The sequence below is a fragment of the Mirounga angustirostris genome, unplaced genomic scaffold (genome assembly GCF_029215605.1).
Source record: "Mirounga angustirostris isolate CCGP_5_RB_7025 unplaced genomic scaffold, mMirAng1.0.hap1 SCAF_9, whole genome shotgun sequence".
NCBI lineage: Eukaryota > Metazoa > Chordata > Mammalia > Carnivora > Phocidae > Mirounga > Mirounga angustirostris.
The window spans coordinates 52,666,539-52,693,897 of NW_026991717.1; the positions used below are offsets into that span (position 1 = coordinate 52,666,539).

The 27,359-nt window shown below is 41.5% G+C and overlaps 1 protein-coding gene across 3 annotated transcripts in view; it reads right to left on the reverse strand.

Moving 5' to 3' along the window:
* Positions 1-23,134, reverse strand: part of MAPK6 (mitogen-activated protein kinase 6) — a 40,239-nt gene extending 17,105 nt beyond the window's left edge. Inside the window, exons 1-2 of one of the 3 annotated variants that reach the window (XM_045900063.3) lie at positions 22,994-23,134; positions 590-1,779 (exon numbers count right to left, since the gene is read on the reverse strand). In XM_045900063.3, the coding sequence (XP_045756019.1) occupies positions 590-1,144 (555 nt within the window). In that variant the 5' untranslated portion in view covers positions 1,145-1,779; positions 22,994-23,134. Of the gene's footprint in view, positions 1-589; positions 1,780-22,131; positions 22,273-22,328; positions 22,569-22,993 lie in introns of those variants that run through there. The other 2 variants (XM_045900065.3, XM_045900064.3) reach the window with 2 other exon arrangements.
* Between the last annotated feature and the right edge of the window lie 4,225 nt (positions 23,135-27,359).

Genomic DNA, 27,359 nt, shown 5'->3' on the forward strand with positions numbered 1-27,359 from the left:
GGCCTAACAGAGTAAGAGACTCAAAGGGACAAAAGATCTAAAAGTTGAAATAGAAGCCCCTCTTACCCTCAGATAGGACCACAATTCTGCCCTAAACACATAAGAATATATCCCACTTCTAAATAAGGGAGAGTTTTAGTTATAATAAATAACCATACACTTTTAGGAATTTGTATGTAATTAGGATCGCAATCCAACTTCCTTTTATAAACATATGGAGATTCTAGGGGTGCCTGGGTGGCTCAGTCATTAAGCGTCTGCCTTCGGCTCAGGTCATGATCCCAGGGTACTGGGATCAAGCCCCGCATTGGGCTCCCTGCTCAGCGGGGAGTCTTCTTCTTCCTCTCTCCCACTCCCCCTGCTTGTGTTCCCTCTCTCGCTGTGTCTCTCTTTGTCAAATAAATAAAATCTTAAAAAAAAAAATGGAGATTCTGAATGAAAGTAGATCTGTATCAGAAAAAAATAGACTATGCAAAGTTTACCACAATTAATGGAAAAAATCTGTCACAATATACTAAGAAGATACAAGTACCTATTCTTGATCATGTCCATGAGTTTAAAGATCTGTCTCAGCTAGCTTTCCACATACCTTATGGGAATAATGGGGATCCATGATCCGTGCAAGACCAAAGTCACCTATCTTCAGCACCAAGTCTTCAGTATTAATGAAAAGATTAGCTGGTTTGAGATCTCTGTGCAGTACGTTTGCAGAGTGAATATATTTGAGCCCACGTAGCAGCTGATACATGAAAAGCCTGGCATGCTCTTCCAGTAAAGGGCCCTGCTCCAGCACATTAGCCAAGTCTGTCTCCATGTACTCCTGAACAATGTAGACACTGTTCAGTTCGGTAAGAGAGCCCACATCGTCTGTTAACTGGCTTCCACTAGGACCAAGAATTTCAAACACTTTCACAATGTTATCATGGTCAAGTCTTCTAATAATTTTGATTTCACGTAGAGCATGTTTGACACTCTGGGGATCAGTAAGGACAATTTTCTTGATGGCTACTCTTTTGTCACAGTCATTGTCTACAGCAGAAAAAACCAAGCCATTGCCTCCACAACCCAATGGTTTTAAGTCCATATACCTAGAGCCCAGATCAAAACCATGAATGTTCATGAGACTTTCAAATTTCTCTGCCATTTTGAAACCTTTACTACTGCCTTTTCCTTTTGAATTGTTGAACTTGTGTAAACAAGGAAGAAAACTGACATCAAAAGGAAAGATCTTTCAAAAAAGGAAAAGAAAAATAATTTTGCTTCCACAGCAAGATGATTTCTTGATGTTCATTGCATATGCCAACCAGGCCCGTTGAGTTCCCCTTAGATTTAAAGCTCAAAAAGCTCTACTCATATTAAGAATTAAAAAGATTGCAGTACTCATAGTTCAAGAAAGGGGCAGCAACTCTGCAGACATTTAAAGAAAACACTCAAGAAACTCAAACGGAATGAAATGACATACTATGCACTCAGATTTACTGTGCTAAACGATTTAACATTTAACAAAAATGTGAATAAATATGCACACGACAGGCTTCTATGAACATTCTCCTCACAGTGCAGATACATTCAGTGTTGGACTGGTCCTGAGCAGCATCATTCTAAGGTGCTAGTAAGCACTATTTCCGTTTTGCCTCTTTTCTTCCTTTGTTGCTGTATATTTCAACAGGAAGCCCTGGTGGCTGTTGGTTAACAGAAGATGTCTTTTGTTAGTGATCAGGTGGCTCCAGCTCACCACAATCACAATCAAAGCTACCGTCCATCTTACTCTGATACAACCTGGAAGATGAAAAAAAGGGAAAAGAGTCACCACCGCAGGAAATACTAAATACTCTTCTTTTCAACTTTGTAAAATGACATGAACTGGGCATCTAGCTATAAACAACTACTGGTACACTGAACTTATTTATTTACACTATATTACACTATACTAAGTGGAAAGGTGACCCTCAATCAAAAGTAGCTATCTATGCTGTAAGCAATTCACATGTACTGGGCTCAGACTCTAGATCCCACCACATTAGATTCTTTATAAAACTTATGGTCATTGGGTTGTATCATTTCTTAAATGCCAATGAGCAAAGGAAGGAAGGTTCACAGTATTTTTACAGAACTCTTTAGAAATTTTTGAGGAGTATGACATTAGTACCATTTCTCTTAAAATATATATAAGCCTGTAATGTGTTAGTTCATTAAAGAACATGTTTACTTATTAACTACGCCAATAAACATTCAATGACCAAAAATCAGTACGAATAAGAAATCTGCAGAGAATGCTCTTCAATTTACAAAAGCGTGAACTCGAACAGTGAATAAACCAATGAAAAGGTGTCTAGCTTCCCTGATAATCAGAAAAATCAAACTACCTCAAGAAGATAACATTTCAGATTAGAAAAAGATTTCTAAGAGTCTGTTACTTTCAAGCCTGAGGAGGAATGTGGAAAAAGAAGAGCTTTCATACAATACTGGTGAGTTTAAATTAGTAAAAGAATGTCAAAGAGCAATTTAGAATAAATACATAAATAAGTAGCATACCTATGACTTGGCTATTTTTCTTCAAAAAACACTCCCTAGAGAAATACTTGCAAATGAACATACAAATGCCCACTTTTTTTTGTAATGGCAAAATATTAAAAACAGCCTAAACTTTCAACAATTTGAGAATAAATGAATTATATTCACATAGTGGACTATTATATAATAGTACAATGAACAGAGATAGTTCAAATCCCCATACACTAAGTTTAAAAAGCAAATTGCAGATAGAAATGTACACGCTGAAACCACTCACTTCAGGTTTATAAGCATGTACAATGTTACTTTGAGTGTGTGTGTGTGTGTGTGTGTGAGTGTATATATATATATATATATATATATGGCAAAAGTATTAAAAACATATGACTGTTAAGTACCAAATTCATGATAATCATTACTCTGGAACAAGGGAAGTGATTACCATGAGGGTGGGATTACACAGTATGCTCCAACTACATCTTTAATGTGTTATTTCTTTAAAAAAAAAAAATGTGTGGAAGTATGACAAATTATTAGAATCTTATAGAGCTGGGGGCGTCTGGGTGGCTCAGATGGTAAGCATCTGCCTTCGGCTCAGGTCATGATCCCAGGGTTCTGGGATCGAGCCCCACATCGGGCTCCCTGCTCCGCAGGAAGCCTGCTTCTTCCTCTCCCACTCCCCCTGCTTGTGTTCCCTCTCTTGCTGTCTAAGTGATATAAAAAAATAAAAGAGAAAGAGGCCAAAAAAAAAAAAAAAGAGAGAGAGAAAGAGGCCAGGGAGAGTGGTTAGGGAATGCCTCTAGTAAGGTGGTACTGGGAGCAAAGCTCTAAAGTGCGCGGGCCTTAGGGGTGCTATGTGGGAGTAACTGCTGCAGACAGGGGCTAGCACATGAAAGCCAGAGGGTGAGTATGTGTCCCATGTCTAAGAAACAACTAGGTGGCCAATGCAGTAGCTCATTTAAGTGTACATGCCTATAAGCAAGTAATACAGCCTAAACCTTAAATGGAAAGGCTTCTTGTTGCTGCTTTTTTATCTAAAAGCTGGCATAGGTGTATATACAGTGTTATTTTCTGATTGGGTCTGAAGAAATTATAAGTGGGACAGGTGCGATATTCATTTATTCAAAGGGCTAATCATTTAAAGGCAATGAGAAACTGTATCAATACATGAAATAAAGCAGCCCATTCTGAAATTGAATTATGTGACAACTTAGGTGGCTTAAGATAACTGCTAGGACTCTCAAACAAATCAGCTGTTTGACAAGGGTGAAGCTTTTATACAACAGGGAATCTGCCTTTATTTCCTTCCTTCTACATATTCCCATATAAGTCACATGTGGAAATAAAAGAATCTGAAAAATACAAGGTAAGAGCTACTTGCCACAATCTGAGCAAATCTTCAACTTCAAGAAATCCATAAACATTACAACTGTGTGAAAGAGAAACTGATGATAGTGATAACTCAGAGACTAAGTAGATAAATGATCCGTAAGGCAACGGCTTTTTAAAAAGATTTATGAGAGAGAAAGTGCGCATACAGGGCCGCACAAGAGAGGGCGGGGAGAGGCAGGAGAGAACCCCAAGCAGACTCCCCTGCCAAGCATGGAGACTGAAGTACGACGTGGGGCTAAATCTCACGACCCTGAGATCATGACTGGAGCTGAAATCAAGAGTCGGACACTTAACCAATTGAGCCACCAGGTGCCCCAGCAACAGCTTTATTTAATAAAAATTGATATTTACTATCGCTGAGTTCTTTTAATAAATATGAGCACTTCTTCTATCTGCTTAATGTTGTAAAGGACATTAATAGCGTACCAGCTTTCTTTGTTTTACTCTAACAGAGAGAGTTTCTTCTGTTTGCAATTTTTTGTCTGCTTCTCAGAAAGTAAGAAAAAAAAAAACAAGCAGACTCCTAAAAATTCTGTACCTTGTCAGTCTGTATAAAACATTTCAAAGTTAAAGTCTGCAAATAAACTTTTGAATTAAAAAATATTTCAGACTTTTAAAGGGCTTTAATTAATACTGTCTCCCCTTCCCAATTTTTTCTATTTGTATACATCTTGATACTTCCAGTTCCCTACCAAATATCCTTTTAAAAACAGTATTTTTTAAAGGCTCCAGTATTTCTAAAATTTTACATTTCTAGTCTCCACCTGAAATAGAATGTTTGTTCATACTAACACGCACGTGCATGCATACTTTCTCTTTTTTATTCTTACCCTTCTGAAGACAATCCCTTAAAGCTCAACTTTTAAGTTTTTGATAAATGTACATTTTAAAGTCAGTTCTACAGACTTGACATAAGAACAGTAAAATCTAAGTACTCTCTTAAGCTTCTAGTTCACTAGTAGAGCAATCAGTCATGCACAAATAATTTAGCTTTGCTAAAAACGACACCACCGTTATTTGACAAAATAGCACTGTAACAGGACCTGCAGCCGGATTATTGGAGAGGTATGAGAATGAGAGATCTCCACTCAAGACCTCCACCCACATCTGCTCTTGTGAAACCAAGAAGCATCACAGACCAAAAACTACAAGGATGACAATGCCTTTTCAGAAATCTCAGTGACTGGTCAGCACTTAACAGGGGTAGAGAGTAGGTAAAAATTCATCTTGGGGAAGGCAGGAACTTGTGCCTAGGCTGAGACCTGCAGAGTCCTCATTATAGATTCAGATAATGACTATACTGAAAGACTTGAACAAACTTTACAGAAATATGAGACCATTCTAAAGAAAGAAAGGGGTATTAGTCACCAAAACTATAATTCTAGGTGAGAATTACACCAATAAAAAAATTGGAGGAGGGGGGTGCAAGAGACCAATAGCAGTGCTTGCGCAGTGACCTGCCTCACTGCTCTGCACTGTTCTTCAAAATCCTTCAATCACTAGTAGACCAAAAGCTATTGGAGCATGTTTTCAGCCAAGAGCTTGGAAAGTAAGCCTACCTTAAGCAGTAAGTTGAAGGTAATGTTACACTTCTGCATGATATAGTGGATCCAGTAAATGTTTCCAATTCAGTCATGCCCCATTCAGCAAGTATTTGCTAATGATATTTGTCAATATACTAGGTACTGGGGATAAAATGGTAAGTAAAAACAGACTTGTGCCCTGCCCTCATGGGGTTTACAGTATGGTTGGAAATAAACAATAATAAACTAACAACAGGAAAAAGGGGGGAGGCAAAAGGGACAAGTGGTACTAAGGAATGGTACAGGATGCTATGAGAGCCTGCACAATGGGGCATTTGACCTAATTAGGGAGATGAGAATGTATGCCTCTGGAAGCCATAAAAAGGCTTAGTGGCCATGAAGACAGCTTCCTCCTTATCACCCTGATACCAAATCATGAGGTCTCCAACTACCTTCATTTTCCATACCAATCATAGAGTTCTTTGGCCTGACTAAAGTATGCAGTTACAACTCAACTGGACCAGCAGACAGATTACTGGTAAGAGCACCCCTCCATCCGTATCAACAACCTCTAGAAATGTCCCATTTACATCACTTTCTCTATCATCTTTCACGTTTAACTTCAAAATGCCAAGTTCAAGGAAAGATCTGGGGTTCCATATTCCTTTTGCATTTCCACACACTTCAAGGGAGGAAAACGAAAACTAAGATGAGACAGCAGCTTAAAATAACCCTTCCCAGCATCCAATTTCTCTGCCTCCAAATGTTACCCACTCCTACCAACCTCAGCGCTGATACTGTGTTGCTTGGAGAGGGATCCTTAATTAAATTTTAATTAGCTGGGCCAATGTTTTGCTTTTAACAACAACTGCGTGGAAAAAAAATGAATTGTAGGGAATGATTTGTAAGAATAAAGTTGGCTTGGAGTGCCTGGGTGGCTCAGTTATTAAGTGTCCGACTCTTGATTTCGGCCCAGGTCATGATCTCAGGGTCCTGGGATCCAGCCCTGAGACAGGCTTCCTGCTCAGCAGGGAGTCTGCCTGAGATTCCCTTTCCCTCTCCCTCTGCCCCTCCCCCCCCCCCACTCACACACTCTCTCATGCACGTTTTATTAAAAAAATAAAGCTGGCTTTATGCTTTCCCTCTGGCTTTCTTTCCACCATAAAATGGAAGTAAAAGTTTTCTATGTAGCCCACTCTGGGTACCAGCTTCCTACATTTATAAGGCAGTTCCCTGAAACTGCATTAGCCACACTGGTCTCCTCAAGCACTCCTTTCTTCCTCTAATCACCACCTGCTTTCTGTCACATAGCCTACCCCCAAGCCAAGAGAAATATAGGTCCTCTGAGTCAAGCCTAAGTATATTCAGTAAAGTTATAAAATGCAAAATAAACAAGACAGTAGAATAACTTCACTCTGCCCCATCTCCCCATTCTATAGAAACTGATTTTCCTTCCCTTCTTATCTAAAAACAACTTGGCCACGTATCAGAAAAGGAGTCTGGATGTGCAAAGCAAGTTTGAGGTGACAGCCTTAAACATAAAGGTTACTTATCTGGTTTTCTCTTCCATCTTCCACTCTGCTGCTTTTTAGGTTAAATGTTGACATGGGTCATCCCCTGATCAGATGCACTGACAGCTCTCCACCACCCCCCCTCCTCAATGGCTCTTGCCTATTTTGCTCTTCTCCAGGGTCAAGTGAGTAACTTGAGATAACTGGAATCCAGCCAGCCTCACATCTCCTCAGCCAAAATCCAGTTGCTTTTGGAGAGAAGGGCAAGGTTGAGCTCTCCTTAAATTCACATAGGACTATCTCTTAACCCTGGCACAGAGAGGTATTGTTATAGCAAAGTCATCCTTCCCTAAGATATCTCAAGCTCTCATCAAAAGCTACTGAGTTTCTAGGGCAGAGAAGGCCAAAGGCTACAGCTTAACCGCTTGTTCAGATGCATTCTTGACAATGCCCTTGCTCATGTAAGGTAGCCCTTGGAGTTGTTAGAGATCCCTCTCAGGATCTGGACCTCAAGGAGGCTCATGGTGTAAACTAATGTCAATGAATGATCTGTCATTTGGAGGGTGAGGGGGGACCTTAAAACTAAAACACCAAGGCCTAATGGGCCTTGCCTGCTATCAGTAACCAGTGTGTGCTATAGAGCAAACTTAGGAAGTCAAAGACAAGAGGATTACTTGGCTTCTAACAAAGTATCCAATTTTTAAAAAATTCTTCTACTCCCAACTTCTGTTCTTAAATTGTCTGAACCTCTGCCTAAATACACTTTAATAATAGGGACTTGCATTTGCCTTTGACTATTTAAAAAGCCATTACAAAAAAAAAAGTCATGTTTATTTTGATGCTCATCCCTAGTTGCTATTTCTTCTAGGGCATCCATATTAGAATATAAGAACTCCACAGATCAGATAAATTGGTCAAAAATATCTCTAAGGACCCTTCCAATTCTCAGTCTATCATCTACGAAAGCCCAGTACAAGTCTTTTACTTCACTGGTGGTTTGCTCCCAAGCACTTATTAGGGTGGTATGCCCAGATTGGGGAACATATGATTCAAACTGCTATATACTAAACACAATCCTCTCTATATATTTATCGCTGGAAATTTAAAAATAATTATAATAACCCTTCATTCCCCTCTCCTATCTTTCTCCTGCCCAAGCCCTCGTTTCTAAGACTCCTCTCCTAAATCATGTTAAGGAAACACTGGAACAAATATACAACAGGAGACACGTGGGCAGCCTCCTCCTTCAAGTATCTTTAGCCATAGGAGGATTCCAACCAGATGAAAATTAATATAAATTTCTGTAGCAGTCAGGATAGGTTAGAAAATTGTATAGTTAACAAATAACCCCAAACATCTCACTGACTTACAACAGAAGTTTTAAGTCTTGCTAATGCAACAAGTCCAACATGGCTGTCATCCAAGTTGTCAAAGTAACTACCAGCTCTGCCCATTGCCACTCAATGTGCTGGAAGAAATGAAGAAGTGGGAATATCTCACTGGTCTAAAGCTTCCATCCAAAAATGACACATTTCACTTCTGCTCACATTTTACTGACCAAGCCACATCACATGGTCACACCTGCTTCAAGGGAGTAGGAAAATGCAATCCCAACATGGTCTCAGATGCAGAGAACCAAAATGTTTTGAACCACTTTAACTAAAACAGCTTCAGTTCTGCCATCCATCCATTTTTAGTCTACAAAACCTTATTGAGTCTTTACCATATGCCAGATGTTGTTTTGGGCATAAAGGTATAGCAGGGGTCAAAATAGGTTTAAAAAAAAAAAAAAGAAAGAAATCACCCTGACCTCATGGAGCACAAACTCCTAGATCATTGCAGTAGATTTCTCCCTATCCACTAACATTTCTTCCTCCTCTCTTTTCTAATACTATTCTCCTTCCCTTGTCTTAGGCCATCCTTCCCCAGTCTAGTCTAATCTCTATTCTTCAGATGCATCTACTCTTCTAGGGTACCATTTCCCAGGGCACCACCTTACCATTTTCCCCTCCCTCCCCTTTGTTGTATGTCGCTCTGTTTTAAAATAAAAGATTTGAGGGGCGTCTGGGTGGCTCAGTTGGTTGAGTGTCTGACTCTTGATTTCAGTTCAGGTCATGATCTCAGTGTCATGGGATAAGCCCCATGTTGGGCTCCACACTCAGCATGGAGTGTGCTTGAGTTTCTCTCCCTCCACCCCTTCCCCTATTCTCTCCCTCTAATAAATAAATAAATCTTTAAAAAAAATAAAAGGTTTGGGGGCACCTGGGTGGCTCAGTCGTTAAGCTCTGCCTTCGGCTCGGTCAAAAAGGTTTGAAACTCAGCTGCTTTACTAACATTTTGTGAGCATCGTACCTGGGTACTTAGTAGGCACTTTACAAACTGTACTGAGTGAATTAATGTAAAGAGCATATTTTATTGGACAGTAGAAAATTTTGGAGAAGACAAGCTCTACCCTCAATTTTTTCAGAATATGATCACACTCTGACCCACCATGGGGAACATCAGTGATGACTCCTAGTTACGGTACTTTCCTTTCCAGGAATTCCCCCCAGGAGCTTCACCCTATGGTAAATACATAGGTTTGTCAATACATGAAGAAAGCAATGATTTCAACTCACTCAGACTGAAGGAAAAAAAGAAAACTTCAACTTTGTTGTAGCTCCTGTTTTATTTTGTTGAGGTAGTAAGAAGGGATTGTGCCACTTAGTGTCGCATATTAGCAGACAAGCAGGATTCTATAAAAAGTCCTATTAGCCCATGTGATACCAAGTAGGTATCATGAAGATATGTGAGACCTTGACATTATTCTGATTATTCTTCAGTCCATCCTAGCAGGCTCTATGGCATTTAGCACCAGAGCTTTCCAGACTGTACACCATATACAACTGCTGTCATTTTTCAGCTAACCCTAGTAAGGGTATGAAGAAGGCCACAAAATGCAAGGCCATCCATACGAAATATTTCTGGACTCTCATCAAAGGGAGAACCACATGCTTGATTGGAGAGTACCCAATTTTTAAAAAATGAATCAGAATAGCAGATAACTTTCCTGAAATATTCTTCTTCCTTTGTTTCTCATTTTCTCCAAGGCTGAACAAAGCTTACAATATAAAAAAGTGTAAGTTTCCGGGGTGCCTGGGTGGCTCAGTCATTAAGCGTCTGCCTTTGGCTCGGGTCATGATCCCAGGGTCCTGGGATCGAGCCCCACATCGGGCTCCCTGCTCCGCGGGAAGCCTGCTTCTCCCTCTCCCACTCCCCCTGCTTGTGTCCCCTCTCCTGCTCTCTCTCTAATAAATAAATAAAATATATTTTTAAAAAAGTGTACGTTTCCTATCAGATTCACACTGAAGTTTGGCACTACTGAAAAATTCCTCTCTGATTTCACTAAGACCATATTAAAAGGAAAAAAAAAAAAAAAAAAACAGTGGGCACCTGGGTGGCTCAGTTGGTTAAGCGACTGCCTTGGCTCAGGTCATGATCCTGGAGTCCCGGGATAGAGTCCCACATCGGGCTCCCTGCTCAGCAGGGAGTCTGCTTCTCCCTCTGACCCTCCCCCCTCTCATGCTCTATCTCATTCTCTCTCTCAAATAAATAAATAAAATCTTAAAAAAAGGGGCGCCTGGGTGGCTCAGTTGGTTAAGCGACTGCCTTCGGCTCAGGTCATGATCCTGGAGTCCCTGGATCGAGTCCCGCATCAGGCTTCCTGCTGTCAGCAGGGAGTCTGCTTCTCCCTCTGACCCTCCCCCCTCATGCTCTCTCTCTCTATCTCATTCTCTCTCTCAAATAAATAAATAAAATCTTTAAAAAAAAAAAAAAAAAAAAAAAAAAAAAAAAAAAAAAAAATCTTAAAAAAAAAAAAAATGAGTTAAAGAGATCTCACATCTAGTCCAGGATCCATGGCTAAATTAGCTTATAATCAAAGCAGTTCACATTTCTAGGCCTCAGTTCCTCATCAGGAAAATGACGTAGCTAAACTACATGACTTCTATGGTCTCTTCCAGCTCTAAAGTTTTATAATTTTAACAAAAGGTTCAGGATTTCCACTTCTGATTTCTCTCTCTCTCTCTAAAATAAATAAATCTTTAAAAAACAAAACAAGGACGGCTGGGTGGCTCAGTCGGTTAAGCATCTACCTTCGGCTCAGGTCATGGTCCCAGGGCCCTGGGATCAAGTCCCACATCGGGCTCCTTCCTCAGCGGAGAACCTGCTTCTCCCTCTGCCTGCCGCTCCCCCTGCTTGTGTGCGTGCACACTCTCTCTGACAAATAAAATCTTTTTAAAAAATAAATAACAAAACAAATTTTCCATAACTGACAAAAGACACCAACTCACAGACCCAAGTACTCAATGAACTGCAAGCAGGAAATATACAAAGAATCCCATACCTAGGTATATCATAGCCAAACTGTTGAAAATGGGGGTGGGGGAAAGCAACTCTTAAAAGCAACCAGGTAAAAGAGAGTTAACTATATACTAGGGAGGTACAATAGGAGTAATGGCTGATTTATCACTAGAAACAATGAAAGCCAGAGACAACAGAACATCACTCTTCAAGTGCCAACAAAGGGAAATAACCCAGAATTTTGTACCTAGGGAAATGAAGATGAAATGAAGATCTTCATTCAAAAATGAAGATGAAATAAAGACATTTTCAAAGAGACAAAAGTGAAAAGAACTGGTCTCCCTCATGTGGGAAACAAAGGCAGAAGAAAAATTATTAAATTTCCTTACTACCTACAGACCACTGACGAGTCCTTGAAACAGGCAGAGTGACATTCCTCTAGGGACTCAACTGCCTCAGATGTTGACATTTTGCTAAGGGCAAAAGGCAATCCTAGCTCGACCCCCACCCCAGGATCCAGTAAGCCTACTTTAACATACAAAAATTCTTTTGGAAATGTCCTTTATCTCTAAACCCCCCAAGACAGACGTTAGCAATCACCCCCCCCCCGAAGCATATGGCCCACTGATATATATCTGAAGGGTCTCATGACTAAGGTTTTATTAGACAGTAATAAATGACCTTTTCCTAACAGTAGGTAGCCCCTTCAAGGTCTTAGAAACCTTGCTTCCAAATTCCTTAGAGACTTCCCCTATCCCTAACCCCCCTCCCAACTTGAAAGTATATAATACACCACTCTTCATGACCCCAGTGCAGCTCTTTCTGCCCATGGGTCCTGTCCCCATGCTTTAATAAAACCACCTTTTTGCACCAAAGATGTCTCAGTAATTCTTTCTTGGCCATCAGCTTCAAACCCTAACATCTTTCCTACATCACCTCAGACTTTTGCTAAGGAAATGCTAAAAGTTCTTAGGCTGAAGGAAAATGACAACAAATGGAACCTGCATAAAGGAACAAAATCTCCAGAAAGGATAAATAATTGAAAATATAAAAGGTCTTTGTGTATTATGCTGAGCGAAATAAGTCAATCAGAGAAAGACATGTATCATATGACCTCATTGATATGAGGAATTCTTAATCTCAGGAAACAAACTGAGGGTTGCTGGAGTGGTGGGGGGATGGGAGGGATGGGGTGGCTGGGTGAGAGACATTGGGGAGAGTATGTGCTATGGTGAGCGCTGTGAATTGTTTAAGACTGTTGAATCACAGACCTGTACCTCTGAAACAAATAATACATTATATGTTAAAAAAAAAAAAAAAGACAGCAGGAAGGGAAGAATGAAGGGGGGAAATCGGAGGGGGAGATGAACCATGAGAGACTATGGACTCTGAAAAACAAACTGAGGGTTCTAGAGGGGAGGGGGGTGAGGGGATGGGTTAGCCTGGTGATGGGTATTAAAGAGGGCACGTTTTGGGCACTGGGTGGCTCAGTTGGTTAAGCGACTGCCTTCGGCTCAGGTCATGATCCTGGAGTCCCGGGATCGAGTCCCGCATCGGGCTCCCTGCTCGGCAGGGAGCCTGCTTCTCCCTCTGACCCTCCCCCCTCTCATGTGCTCTCTGTCTCTCTCATTCTCTCTGTCTCAAATAAATAAATAAAATCTTAAAAAAAAAAAACTTATCTACATTTTTATTTTTTTTAAAGATTTTATTTATTTGAGAGAGAGCGCATGCACACGAGCAGGGGGAGGGGCAGAAGGAGAGGGAGAAGCAGACTCCCCACTGAGCAGGGAGCCCAACCCAGGGCTCAATTCCAGGACCCTGGGATCATGACCTGAGCCAAAGGCAGACGCTTAACTGACTGAGCCACCCAGGCACCCCCTGTCTACATGTTTAAATGTCCTTAAGAGACTAGTGATTATTTAGGGGCGCCTGGGTGGCTCAGTCGTTAAGCGTCTGCCTTTGGCTCAGGTCATGATCCCAGGATCGCAGGGTCCTGGGATCGAGCCCCGCATCATCAGGTTCCCTGCTTGGTGGGAAGCCTGCTTCTCCCTCTCCCACTCCTCCTGCTTGTGTTCCCTCTTTCACTGTCTCTCTCTCTCTGTCAAATAAATAAAATCTTTTAAAAAAATGTTTTAAAGAGACTAGTGATTATTTAAAGCAAAATAATAATGTACTGTGAGGTTTACAGCACATGTAGAAATAAAAGATAAGAGCACAAAGTGTTGGAAGGGGGTGAACTGAATCATGCGATTGTTAAGGTTTACAGTACTGGTGAAGTAGGTTAGACTATTTTTTTTTAAGATTTTATTTATTTATTTGAAAGAGAAAGAGTTATTTATTTGAAAGAGAGTGAGTGAGAGAGAGAGCATGAGCACCGGGAGGGGGAGAAGCAGGCTCCCTTGCTGAGCAGGGAGCCTGACGTGGGGCTCGATCGCAGAACCCTGGGATCATGACCTGAGCTGAAGGCAGTGGCTTAACCGACTGGGCCACTCAGGTGCCCCAGTTTAGATTATTTTTAAAAGACTATGATAACTAGTGAAAGGCTCATGGGTCATCTTTAAACACCTTCTTCCTTTTTGGTCATTACGTTTACTTAATAACATGCCCATCAATGGAGAGTAAAAGGAAGGATAAAAAGAAAACTAAATAAATCACCAAGTGCAAGTAGTTTTTGTGTACTTTTACATCAATCATAATATAAACCAATATGTTAACATTAAAGTACCATCACAGATTCATATATTTCCAAAGGAAATGGAAATTAACATGCTAATCAAGATAAACATACATATTTTAACTGAAATAACTCTGAGGGGCTGTACTTTATACTTTAAAAGTATACACTTTCAAAACAGTAAAAAATTATACTGTGGAATATGGCCTCAAAGTTCAAATTGGAGGATATAAATGTGTTTGGTACATACATTCATCCCACATTATCAACTATTATAAAAGCAATTAATGAAAAAACAGGATTTGTTTATATAATAAAGGCACTGAACACGAGAACAGAATTTTTAATATCTGAAATTTCAAAGAATGTAAAAAACAAAAACAGCAAGCTTGATTAAGAATGTATTATGTGGGAAGCATTGTACTGGACATATACTCTTATACTATATCCTAACTACACTGTAAAATGGTTTCTATGATCTTTATTTCAGAGAATTAAAATAATGCATTCAACATCACACATCAATGAGAGAGCCAAGATTTGAATCTCAGGTTGTAACCAAAGCCCAAGACCTTCTCTCAAATAATAATGAAATTATTTTATTGACTAGTACACACTCCCCCACCTCTTTTGAGAGTCTATTTCCTACAGACAGGACATTCTTCTGCATAACCAAAATGTAATCATCAAAATCAGGAAATTGACACTGGTATAATGCTACCATCTAAGGATGCCTGGATGGCTCAGTCGTTAAGCATCTGCCCTCGGCTCAGGTCATGATCCCAGGGTTCTGGGATCGAGCCCCACATCAGGCTCCCTGCTTGCTGGGAAGCTTGCTTCTCCCTCTCCCACTTCCCCTGCTTGTGTTCCCTCTCTAGCTGTCTCTCTCTCTGTCAAATAAATAAAACCTTTAAAAAAAAAATGCTACCATCTAATATTCAGATCCCATAATGTACTTAAGAGCTAGAGGACCCAGTCCAGAATCACATGTCACATTGACTACAACACAATCTTTAACATACTTTTTTCCCTTTAGAAGTTTAAAGGAATCAAACATTTTCTATAGTCCCCAGAAATTTACTGAGCATTTGGCATGTGCCAGGCACTATTTGATGGTACAGGGGATAACAGTACAGCTAAGTTTCTTCTGCTTCCAAAGAGTTTACACTCCAGTTTACAGTCTAGTGAGGAAAGATTAATAAACTAATAACATAACTTCAGATTTGTCTAAATGCTATGATTGAGTGGCTGGGAAATGGCCATCTAAGGAGCTGCAATCTAAATGAAAAGGTACGAGCACTGCTGAAAGACAGAAGAGCATTCCAAACAGAGGAAACAGCAAATAAACCTAAAGCAGCACAGAACATGGTATCTTGGAGGAAAAGATGCCAGTGTAGCCACAGCATCCTGAGCAAAGAGAGAGGGGAATGATAAGGTGTTAAGATGGGACAGGTAGAAAGAAACACCTGAGGCAAGATTCTGCATTTTATAACTAAGTGCAAAGGAAAGCTACTGAGGATTTAAGCAGACAATTGCATGGTTTCATTCACATTTTAAAAAAAGATGAATTCTGGCTACTGGGAGGACAACAGACTGAAGATAATAGAGTGAAAGTAGAACCAGTTAGCTATTTCAGTAGGCCAAGTGAGATGATGGTGGCTAGCACTAGGCTGGTAGAAATAAAAATGTAAAACAGGAGACAGATTAAAATAATATTCTGGAGACCAAGAGAAGTTGGTGATGGATTAGATATGGGGGATAAGGGAAAGAGGATTTAAGGAGAACTCCTACATGCCAATTACTGAGATGGGGAAAACTGGGAGAATAATATGGGAAAGAGTTCTATTTTGGATACGTTACGCCTATTCATGGAGTATCTATTTAGATAACTGGTAACATCAAGCACACAACTAGATAATGTGTCTGGAGCTCAGGCAAGAAGTCTAAAGCGTAAATCTGAGAATTACCCAAGTGTAGATAGCACTTAATAAATTGAAACCACTTGGGGAAAAAATTTAGAAGGGCCCCGGGGAGAGCAGGAACTAAACTCTGGGATATGCCAATACATGGAGGCAGGTAGATGACAGAAGCCTGTAAAAACTTATGACAAGGTGTGAGGTAGGAGAAAAACAAGAAGAGTATGTCTCATAAGCTAAGAAAAGCAGGTGAATATGCAGAAAACAATAGTCAACTATATTGAAAGCTGTTACAAGATCCTCTAAGATGGATTTGGTAAATCAAAATCACTGGTATCTTGATTAGAGCAATTTCAAGTGGTAAGATGGTTTAACAGAAGTCAGTCTGGAATAGGTTGAGGAGCAAAGTGGAGAGAATGCACAAAGACAACTCCTGAAAATTTGCTTGAAAGATGATCAGAGAAATGAGAAACTAGACAATAGCTAGAGGAGAAAGTGGAATCCGAGGGGTAACAGATTTCTATATCCATACTGTTCAATATGGTAGCCAATTACAGAACAAATGAAATGTGGTGAGCAGGGCTGAGAAACTAATTTTTTTCTATATAAATTTTAATTTAAATAGCCACATGTGGGGAGCCTGAGTGGCTCAGATGGTTAAGCGTCTGTCTGCCTTAGGCTCAGGTCATGATCCTGGAGCCCCAGGATCCGAGCCCTGCGTGGGACTCCCTGCTCAGCAGGGGAGTCTGCTTCTCCCTCTGACCCCACCCCTCTCGTGCTCTCGCTCACTCGCTCTCAAATAAATAAAATCTTTTTTAAAAAATAAATAAATAGCCACACGTGGCCAGATTGGACAGTACAGTTGAGAGCATATTTGTATACTAATAAAGATGACCGAATAGAAAGGGAAAAATGAAGAGATGAGTCCTTAAGAAGTGAAGAGAAGGAATCCAAAACACAAGCAGAAGAATCTACAAGGGATAAACATGAGTGAAGCAAAGCATGAAGTTACAGCAACGGGTGGGAACCAATAAAATTTAAAATCAGAGTATGTCTTAAGCCTGGTTGAAATCTCAAGCATAAGACTAAATTACAGAAGGCTATAAAAGCTAAGCAGGAGGGCTTGAGAAGGTAATTTTTATCTACCGAATCTGCATTCAGTGCCAGGCATTTTCTAAGTGACAAATTATTTCTGCTACTCAGAACTAGTACCTTGTAAGTCTTATTTTAAAACAAGAGTACTGATGCTCTGAGAAGTAAAGCAACTTCACTGAAATCACATACATAGTAAATGTCAAGATTTGGACACAGGCCAGTCTGATTTACTTTAGGATTAGATTCTTATCACTACCTAAGGTGGGAGGCTAAGAACCAATGTTTCTAGGCCTGGAAATAATATAAAAAATAGCAGATTGGGCGCCTGGGTGGCTCAGTTGGTTAAGCAACTGCCTTCGGCTCAGGTCATGATCCTGGAGTCCCAGGAATGAGTCCCAGACCAGGCTCCCTGCTCAACGGAGTCGGCTTCTCCCTCTGACCTTCCCCCCTCTCATGCTCTCTCTCTCTCTCAAATAAATAAATAAAATCTTAAAAAAAAAAAAAGTAAAGGGGTGCCTGGGTGGCTCAGTTGGTTAAGCAGCTGCCTTCAGCTCAGGTCATGATCCCAGGGTCTTGGGATCGAGCCCCGCATTGGGCTCCCTGCTCGGCGGGGAGCCTGCTTCTGCCTGTCTCTCTGCCTACTTGTTCTCTCTCTCTATCTGTCTGTCAAATAAATAAATAAAATATTTTAAAAAAAAAAAGTAAAAATATTTTTTAAAAAATAGATCAATCTGGCAGCTAACAAGTACCAATGAGCCCGGAAGTCATAGGCCAGAAGTAAAAACTGTCCCCTTCATGCTATCTACAAGATAATTAAGGAACATTTATTTAATAACCATTTTTAATTTTTTTAAAATCCAAGTGAAAATACCTTTATTAAGACAAACAGGAAAACACACATTCTTGCAACTTAGATTATCTACTGAATACAAGAGTATCAATCAGAAAACTGGCAGTGCTTTACAGTAACTACTAAAATCATATCTGGGCAAAAAAAAAAAAAATCCTATCTGGGCATATTGAAAAAGTAGGCAGTTAGAAACTGACCATCTCTCCAATTTGTAATTGAAGGAGGAAATTATTAAACTGAGCCTAATCAGTTATTAAATTACAGCTTATTTTAAATTTAATGTCGATATAAATCAACTAGATCTGAGCTGTCAATATGGTAGCCACTAGCTACTTGCAGCTATTTAAAAATAATCAAAATCAAGTTAAAATTTCAGTTCCTCAGGTGCACTAGCCACGGTTAAGTGCTCAATAGTCACATGTGGCTAGTTGGCTACTTCAATGAACAAAGAATAGAGCACTTCCATCATCACAGAAAGTTCTATTGAACAGTGATTAATTAGACCTTCAATTTTCCTTTTGACTTTTTTCAGGAGAGCCAATAAAAGGAGTAACTTAGAAGACCTGAGTTTTCCAAATCAGTCACTAACCAGCTGAGCAACAATGTAGGCATCATTTAACAGTGTTTCTAGAAATGAATGCGCATCTGAATCACCTGAGAATCCTGTGAAAATGCAGATTCTAATTCAGTAGGTCTTGGGATGGGGTCAAGAATTCTGCACTACCAAAATCTTAGGTGATGTTAATACTGCTGGTCCAGCAATCACACTTTGAGTACTAAGATCTTAGTTCTCTCTGGGCCTCAGTTTCCTCAGCTGTCAAGCAACTGGGGCAAGATAATGGGCATGACCCTTCTGTAAACACTAACATTTTATAGTTTGTACAGAATTAAATGCAGAGATTTCACTTTCTGCAGAGGAAGTTTCTTCCCTGAAGTAAATGCTAGGATTCTAACAATATTTGTGCTACCCTTTTTTTCCATGAAGACATACTAAATTTAAATGAAAATCAATGGAAAAATGTGATTTGCCATATAAATATTCAATCTCTGTACAAGTTTTCAGAAATGGATTTAAAAGACATGTATGAAAGACAAACCATTAAGAACCACCAGAGGGGTGCATTATATTTTCTAAATACACAGCTCATGGAAGAAAAAAAAGATGTTGGACTCAGCCTGTACCACACTACTGTTATCTTAAAAGTATCAGCGGGGCGCCTGGGTGGCTCAGTCGTTAAGTGTCTGCCTTCAGCTCAAGTCATGATCCCAGGATCCTGGGATCGAGCCCTGCATCGGGCTCCCTGCTCAGGGGGAAGCCTGCTTCTCCCTCTCCCACTCCCCCTGCTTGTGTTCCCTCTCTCGCTGTCTCTCTCTCTCTCTCTGTCAAATAAATAAAAATCTTAAAAAAAAAAAAAAAGTATCAGCTCCACATGAAAAGTGACTCCCCAGAAAAAGCCATTAACTACAATAACATTATTGTTGTTTTGTTTTTGTTAAGTTTCAGTCAGGGCTCTGAGCAATAAAACTGACCAAAATCCCCATACCACTAACAGGCTACAGAGTAATTAACAGTCACAAAACAGGCTGAAGGAGCTGACACCGGGCGGGCAGCCGAGGAAGCCACAAAGAACTTACCTTTGGGCAATCTTTCTAATAGGGGCCCTAGATCATACACAGTTCAAATGGGCAATGCAAACAATGAAGTGGACAGCAGTGGTGTGGCTCACCATTTCATAAGGCAGTACTCCCTCTGTGCTCCCTCCCCAACCCCCCCACCTTGACGCTCTCAAATAAATAAAATCTTAAAAAAAAAAACCTGGAAGTAAATACATGTTCAACCTCTAGGTGATGGGATGTTTTGAAAATCTACAACACTTTTTTATATTTGTATTTTTATATTTCTTTTATAGTAGGAAATATATTTTAAAGTTTAAATTAAACTTCATTAAAGTCCTATATAAATGTCAGGCTCTTCCAAAATCTTTCCAAAGATTTAATTCACATTAACAATACACTTTACTACCTAAAAAACTCTTCAAATAAATCACTTTAAGATAAACAGTATATAAAGAAAACCTAAGGGATGGGGAGTTTTTTCTTCTCACTTTAAAAACAAACTGCTATTCTCAATCTCTTTTTTCCTCCCAATCTTATTTTTTTTTTAAGATTTATTTATTTATTTATTAGAGAGAGAGAGAGTATGAGAGGCGGGAAGGGCAGAGGGAGAAGCAGACTCCCCGCCTAGCAAGAGGCCCGATGTGGGACTTGATCCCGGGACTCCAGGATCATGACCTGAGCCGAAGGCAGTCGCTTAACCAACTGAGGCTCCCAGGCGCCAATCTTATTTTAAGCCAACCTGCTAAATGGTGGCTTTTAAAAATCAAAGTACCTTATTACCAAATTTCAGTGTGGGTCCTAAATTTGGAACCATACATTCTGCTTATCTTTAAAAAAGACTGATGAGGGGAGCTTGGCTGGCTCAGTCGGTGGAACATGTGACTCGATCTCAGGGTTGTGGGTTCGAGCCCCACGATGGGTGTAGAGATTACTTACAAACAGAAAACTTTTTAAATCTTAAAAAAAAAAAAAAAAAGACTGATGGAAAAGTGCCTATAACAATACCTACTTCAAGTTGTCTTTAGTAAAACAGAAAATTCACATATATCGTAAATTCATATATAAATTCATACAGATCAGGAGAAAGCACTATTATATAATTCTGTCAGAGTGAAATGCTTATGTTCAGAGTTATATCCGATTAATACTCCTGCACGTTTACAACACTTAATTTCTAGATATTATAAATATAACTTTTACATTACCAATGAGAAAATAAGGCTAATTTCTACTCACACCATAAAATTCTTTTATAAATAATCTGTAACAAATCTTTCTTAATAATAAGGGAAGAACTACTAGTATGAAACATTTAATTGTAGCAACTGACCAGCAACTATTTTTACCTTTTCCTCTCAACAAATGTTATAAAATTCCACCTGTAGGATATCTGACCTCCTTTTAAAATGCAATTTAAGAAGCCATTACTCTTAGAGAAACTGTGGCTCCTCTTGAGAGAGAATTATAATGTGGACAGAAACATTTTAGCCCTATCATTTAAAAAAATACAGTGTATAAAAAAAAAAGGGCCACGTAGCAGTCCGTGGGCAGTATGAGTCATCACCCAACTCAAAACTTGCAGCACTTCTAAGCTTCCTCCTACCAGACCCCATCCCCTTCAGTAATATACCCTGAGTCAGCAAACCTCACTATTTTGTCAGTTATGAATTCTCACGATGCTTAAATGAACTTATGCAAAAACACTGCAACACATTTAGCACTAATACTTGTCATTAGAACATGTGCTGTTTGTATTACAAAATCAACCCATCTTCAAATCAATCTTCTTTAGATTCCTTCTTAATCACAAAAAGTAACCAAACACTACATTTAATCCTCCTTTGCAAGTAACCGAACTCCAAATATGGTCATATATAAAGGTTCTTATAAACAATTCTGTTTCCCAGATTTTTTTTTTTTCCTGAACAGTAATACCTAAATAATAAAACATGTCCTGTTCAAATCTGGCATATTTCCTAGATGACTGCAATTACTGAAGTTAGAACACCAATAAGCAATTTTACAAGTTTCACCAGGCAATTCTTATTAAGTGATGTAACATATATATGTGAAAGGACTTTACACTCCCTGGCACATAGCAAGCAAGCCCTTCATAAACATGTTTGAACAACTACTCGTTAGAGATGTTAGAGATTCTTCCACCCAATTCAATATTATTTTCAAACATTAAAATCTGACATCTCTAAGAAGAAACTCTAGAGGTAGTTCTTTTTCAGGGCCAGGCCCTGTTTGGACAGGACCCTACATTCTTCTAGTTAAATTACTGTTTCCACCTCAGTTTCCCAAGGTGGAAGAGAGTGAATATGTCCATCAGAACCTTAAAAAATAACAAGGCTAGAAGAACGAAGCAATCAGAAAATTGCTCTGGAACTGTTTGCGCTCCATTTTGTCCCCCGTTAATTTTTTTTTCCCTTGACAAACCATCTTGTATCGTTAAAAAAAAAAAGTTAATACTGACTTTTAAGAACATTTTTAGCATTGAACAGGAATTTTGCTGCAAATGCAGTAAGGCTTCTAATTCCACCACTTCATTGGACCTTTGCCAATGAGCAAGCAAAAGAAAATAAAACAGGAAAGGAATCAAAAAGATCCTGCTTCACAGAGCTCCCACGTAACACCTGCAAATACTAAGCCAAGGAACAAAAGGCGGCCAAAAGACCTTTACTTTTCAACGCACCTCACCAAGTCAGATAAAAACGCACAGCGAAGAGAAGAGGTCCTTTTTAGTGAACCGACAAAACAAGTTTCCATTTGGGTACTTTCACAGACCAACGCTTAACGTCCCGAACGCAGCTAAGGAAAGGCTGCCGCAGGGTGGGGGGAGCCGGGGGAGGAAAGAAATTAGGAATTCCGGCGCAGACAAGTTTTCTTTACCTCATTTACGGCCAGAATCAAAACTTGGGCAGAGGACTTCGGGGCTCTGAGACCAGCCGCGTGAGCGGCGCGCTACGCAATTCGCCGAGTCCACTGAGACTCGGCCCGGCCGGAGTCAGCTGAGGCCGAGTCACCGGAGTGGGATGGGGGAGGAGACGCGGGAGCAGTTCGAAGGCAGCGTGCCAGGAGGGCGAGACTCCGCGCCACCTCACGCTCCCCGGGCCGCCCCCCCGGCCGCCGCCCCTAGCCCGCCGCCCGCCGGCCGGGGCGGGCTTCGAACCCGCGGGGCCGGCGCGGATGGCCGCGCCGCAGCCGAGCGGCGGGGCCGCGGGGCCGGCGGGGGCTGGCGGGCGCGGCCCGGCCCGGCGGCCGGCGAGGGGCGTGCCGGGTGGGAGGGGCGCGCCGGCCGCTCTGCCGGCCCCACGCGGGGACCCCGGCCCGCCGCCCGCGGGCCCGCGCGGGGACGCGCCGGCCAGGCCCGAGCGGGCGGGCCGGCGGGCGGGCGGGCCGGAGACGGAACAAAAGCGCCTTTGTTGAGCGGCGGCCGCCGGAGGGTCACACACAATGGAGGAGGGGGCCGGCTCCGCCGCCGCCGCCGGGCCCGCCGCGGCGCCCTCCCGAGCCGCCCCGCGGGCGCGCCCGCACACGTACACACACACACTCACGGGACTTCTCCGGCTCATCGAGGGAGTGCGGGGCCCGCGGACAGCCCCCAGTGTCGGCTCAGGTCTCCGGCTGTGCTGGCGGCAGCGGCGTCTCCGAGGCTCTCGCTTTGCCGCAGTCGCCGCCATGTAACCCCGACCCGCGAGAGAGGGCGAGGGAGAGGGGGCGGGGTCTCCTGCGCCACGCCCCCTCGCGTCACAGGCTCACTCCACGGGTTCCCCCGCCCCCGCCCGGCCCCGAGCGCCTGCACGCGCCGGAATTTCCAACGCCGGGGACTGGGCTCCGCGCGCTGCGGGGGCGGCTGGAGAGGCACGCGGTCCCGTCAGCCGCCTCCGGTGGGCTGGGCCGGGGGCTGGCGGGGAGGTGGGCAGGTGGGCCGTTACCCCAGCGCTACGGCTGCCGGGGAGGGGGAGGGGGGTGGTTACTGCGCACCAAACACTGGCAAAGCAACCGGCGATCCAAGAGGAATGAGCCTTCGTCCATGTGCCCAGGGATGGGCCGGGAACACGAAAGGCTGGGCCTGAAGATGGATTGGCTAGAAGACAACAGCCGAAGTACCAGGCAAACGCAGTTAGAGGCCAAATGCTAAGAAGGTCATTAATTCTGCCTGAGGATACGGAGGAAGGCTTTTTTTTTTTTTTTAAGATTTTATTTATTTATTTGACAGAGAGAGACACAGCGAGAGAGGGAACACAAGCAGGGGGAGTGGGAGAGGGAGAAGCAGGCTTCCCGCTGAGCAGGGAGCCCGATGCGGGGCTCGATCCCAGGACTCTGAGATCATGACCTGAACCGAAGGCAGACGCTTAACGACTGAGCCACCCAGGCGCCCCGGGAGGAAGGCTTCTGAGTGAGGTCGCCACGGGTGACCTTTCATGAGGCTGGATCAGAAGGAGCCCAATATAACCGGAGGGGGCGAGGGAGAGGGGGAGAGCGGAGGGAACTGTGAGAGCGAAAACAGGAAGGAGAAAAGCACCTGGCTTGTTGCTGAGCTGGGACTAGGCCTGAATCGAAGAATTTGGGAAGGGGTGTACTGTGAGATGTAGTGGGAAATGTAGATTGGTGCCTTCTTGGGACCATTTGGATGAGAGCAAGCTTGTTTTATTTACCACGGCCTATTGCGTCGGGGAAATTTATGTAGATATTTATGAAATTAGAGACGCGGGTCAGCATATTTTTTCAATGACAGCCATTTCTGATGAGAACCAAACGTTTGGCAGTCCCTTATCCATTATTAGACACATCTTCAAGCTTCAAGCTTGAGGCAAATAACCACTTTAAAGATCACATAGTAGCTTGAAGTTAAGTGGTTGGGATGGAACTTGAATGTTTTTTATTTTTTATATTTAAAGCAATACCATCTGAGTACCAGGTGTGATAAAGTGAGTAGATAAAACCAAGAGAAAGGGAAGGCCTGGTCCAACTTGTAGGATTTCTAATTTGTGGGTGCAGCCTCTCTGCAGCAAGAGCTCCTTACCTGTGACCACCATACATCTCTACTGTCCCTGCAATAGGATACTCTCAGATTCCTGAGACACCTTTCCTTCCTTGTCCATTAGTGTTTCATCACCAGGAGGAGGTAGGAGGAAAATAAATAAATACTGCGTTTTCCCTTGAGAGCTTATAATGTAGTGTCAGCTCCTGACTTCCAGCAAAGACCACCAAAAGAACCCGCTGATCAAACAAAGCTAAGTTTATTGTTTACAACAGCAAGTGATACCACTGTGTTGACAGAGTCTTAGTTGCATCTCAAAGAGGGAGGTCAAGTGTAGAATAGTTAGAAGATTCAGGGCATCTGGTTTAAGACAAGTCTTTCAATGAAAGCATGATTGAGACTGAACTAAATTTGTGATATAATCATTTAGGATGATTACAGGGAGGGGAGAGTTTTGAAGCAAGCCTAGAAGAGTAAACAGTTGTTTGATAAACCCAAGAGTAATTGTGTGGAGGAGCAGGCTCTTTATCCTGATGAAGGCTATGTCAGTCAGTAGTCTATTGTTCAGATAAATAAGACTTTGAGGAAGTTCCTGAAACTGCAGTTATTTGCAACTTCATCTTCTTGGGCAAGAATTTCTTGGAATTCAAGTCATGTTTTTGCAAACAGTGGAGTTGTAAAGTCATGTTACTGTAGTCCGTCTGAGTTCTTAATCCTATTGTATGTTAGTAAATAGTCTCAATTCTCAGTTTTTCAAACTGCAGTTTATGAATCAGTAGTAAGTAGTGAAATGATTTTGGTGGATTATGACCAGCATTTTTTTTCTTAAGGAAATAGAGCAAAAAACTAGAGCATTGCCCACAATAAAGGGTAAATATGGTTTTGTGAAACTTTTGTTTCCATTATGTACTATATTTCAACAAATCTGAAATGTCATAAGTTAGGACACACCATTACTTTATGTACTGTTGTTTGAAAGGGAAAACAACAACAACAAAAAAGGAAGCAATATCTCTTATCAAAATATGATACTCTATTGCTATATCCTGATTTCAGAAATATTAACATAGAAGTATTTCTTAAACTTGATGAAATAAGGTATATATAAATGTGCCAATTGGACAACAATGTAAAATGTATTTCTACTTATCACCCGTTATTGCTACAAACTATGCTATTGTTAAGAGAGTCTGAAAGCCACTATTGTAGTGGAGTAATGCAGGAGAGGATCAAGTACACCATAAAGCAGCATGAGATTGAGTGCTTCCAGAGCAGAAATGCAAATTACCTGCTCTTATTGGAAGGAATAATTAATGAGAACATCAGGAAAGGTTCAATGAGAAGAGAAAATATCTGAGCTGGGCTTGATTCCATCAGGAAGGGTAAGGAACAAGATTTCTGAATGAGAGAGCAGAACATACAAAGGCAGGCACTTGGGTGGCTCAGTCAGTTAAGCATCCGACTCTTTGATCTCAGGGTGGTGCGCTCAAGCCCCACATTTGGCTCCACCCTAGGCGTGGAGCCTATTTTTAAAAAAATGTACAAAGGCATAAATGTGCAGGGCACACTTTGGAAATGGAAGAAATCTGACAGGCCTAGGGGAATGAAGACAAGTTAGTGCCAGACTGAGAAGGCCTTGATTTTATGTCAAACTTTTGGATTTATGCTAAAGGAAGTAGGAGATGATGCAACTAGTAGATAATACAACTAGTATTTTATTTTTTTAAGATTTTATTTATTCATTTGAAGAGACAGAGCACAAGCAGGGGGAGAGGAAGAGGGAGAAGCAGACTCCCCACTGAGCTGGGACCCTGACATGGGGCTCAATCCCAGAACCTGGAGATCAGGACCTGAGCCACCCAGGCGCCCCACAACTAGTATTTTAGACCGATGATTCTGGCACATATGGGAAGGGTAGGTTAGATGAACAAGAAATTGGAGACAGGGAGAGGGTAGGAGAATCCATTGTTTTTTCTGCCCTGCATCCTTAATCTGATAACAATACTCTGATGTCCTCTAAGAGCCACCCTTTCCTGAGTAAGTCAGAATTCTGTCACAGTGATGGAAAACCCAATCCAAACTCTGGTTTAAGCATGAGAGAAAAAGAAAGGGAGAGAATGTGTCTCTACTGGGCACAGAAAGGAGACAACAATACAAGTGATATTCTTGGGGCAGAATCAGCTCATCTTGGTGAATGCTTAGATGAGTGAGGGGTGAGTCTGGAGTCACCCAGGAGCTCCCACTTCACCTATTTGAGTTTAAATTCCCACATTAGGCTACTTGTTTTATCTTTTCCCAATGTGATTATTATCTTCCTATTAAGATAAACTGCCAATATCATGATTTGCAAGATGGAGGGAAAAACAGATTTTAAAAATACAAGCCACTAAGCTTGATGCCAATCTCTGGAAATTTTACAATATAAATCATTGAACACAGTGTGTTAGGGAAAATATAACTGTTAGTAGGAGTCATGGATTGTTTTCAAGTAAATTATTACAAAGAAATACCACTTCCTGGGGCATGTGGGTAGCTCATTCAGTTATGCGTCTGACTTTGGCTCAGGTCATGATCTCAGGGTCCTGGGATGGAGCCCCAAGTCAGGCTCCCCATTGGGCAGGGAGTCTGCTTCTCCCTTTCCCTCTCCCTTTGCCCCTCTCCCTGCTTGTGTTCTCTCTGCCTCTCTTTCAAATAAATAAATAAACACTGAAAAAAGAAATACCACTTCCTTTCTTGATAGGATTATTACATTACTGAACAAGTGTTGGGGAATTCAAAAAGTCAAAACATCTTTTGGTTGAGATGAAGAGATAATGGGCTTATATTATTGCAAACAAAGGTTGATTCAAACAGTGCTGACTAATGGAGTGACACAAATCTTGAGGTCTTGAGTTCTCAAAAAAAAGCAATATAGACTTTCTTTTTCCCTTTTGGCC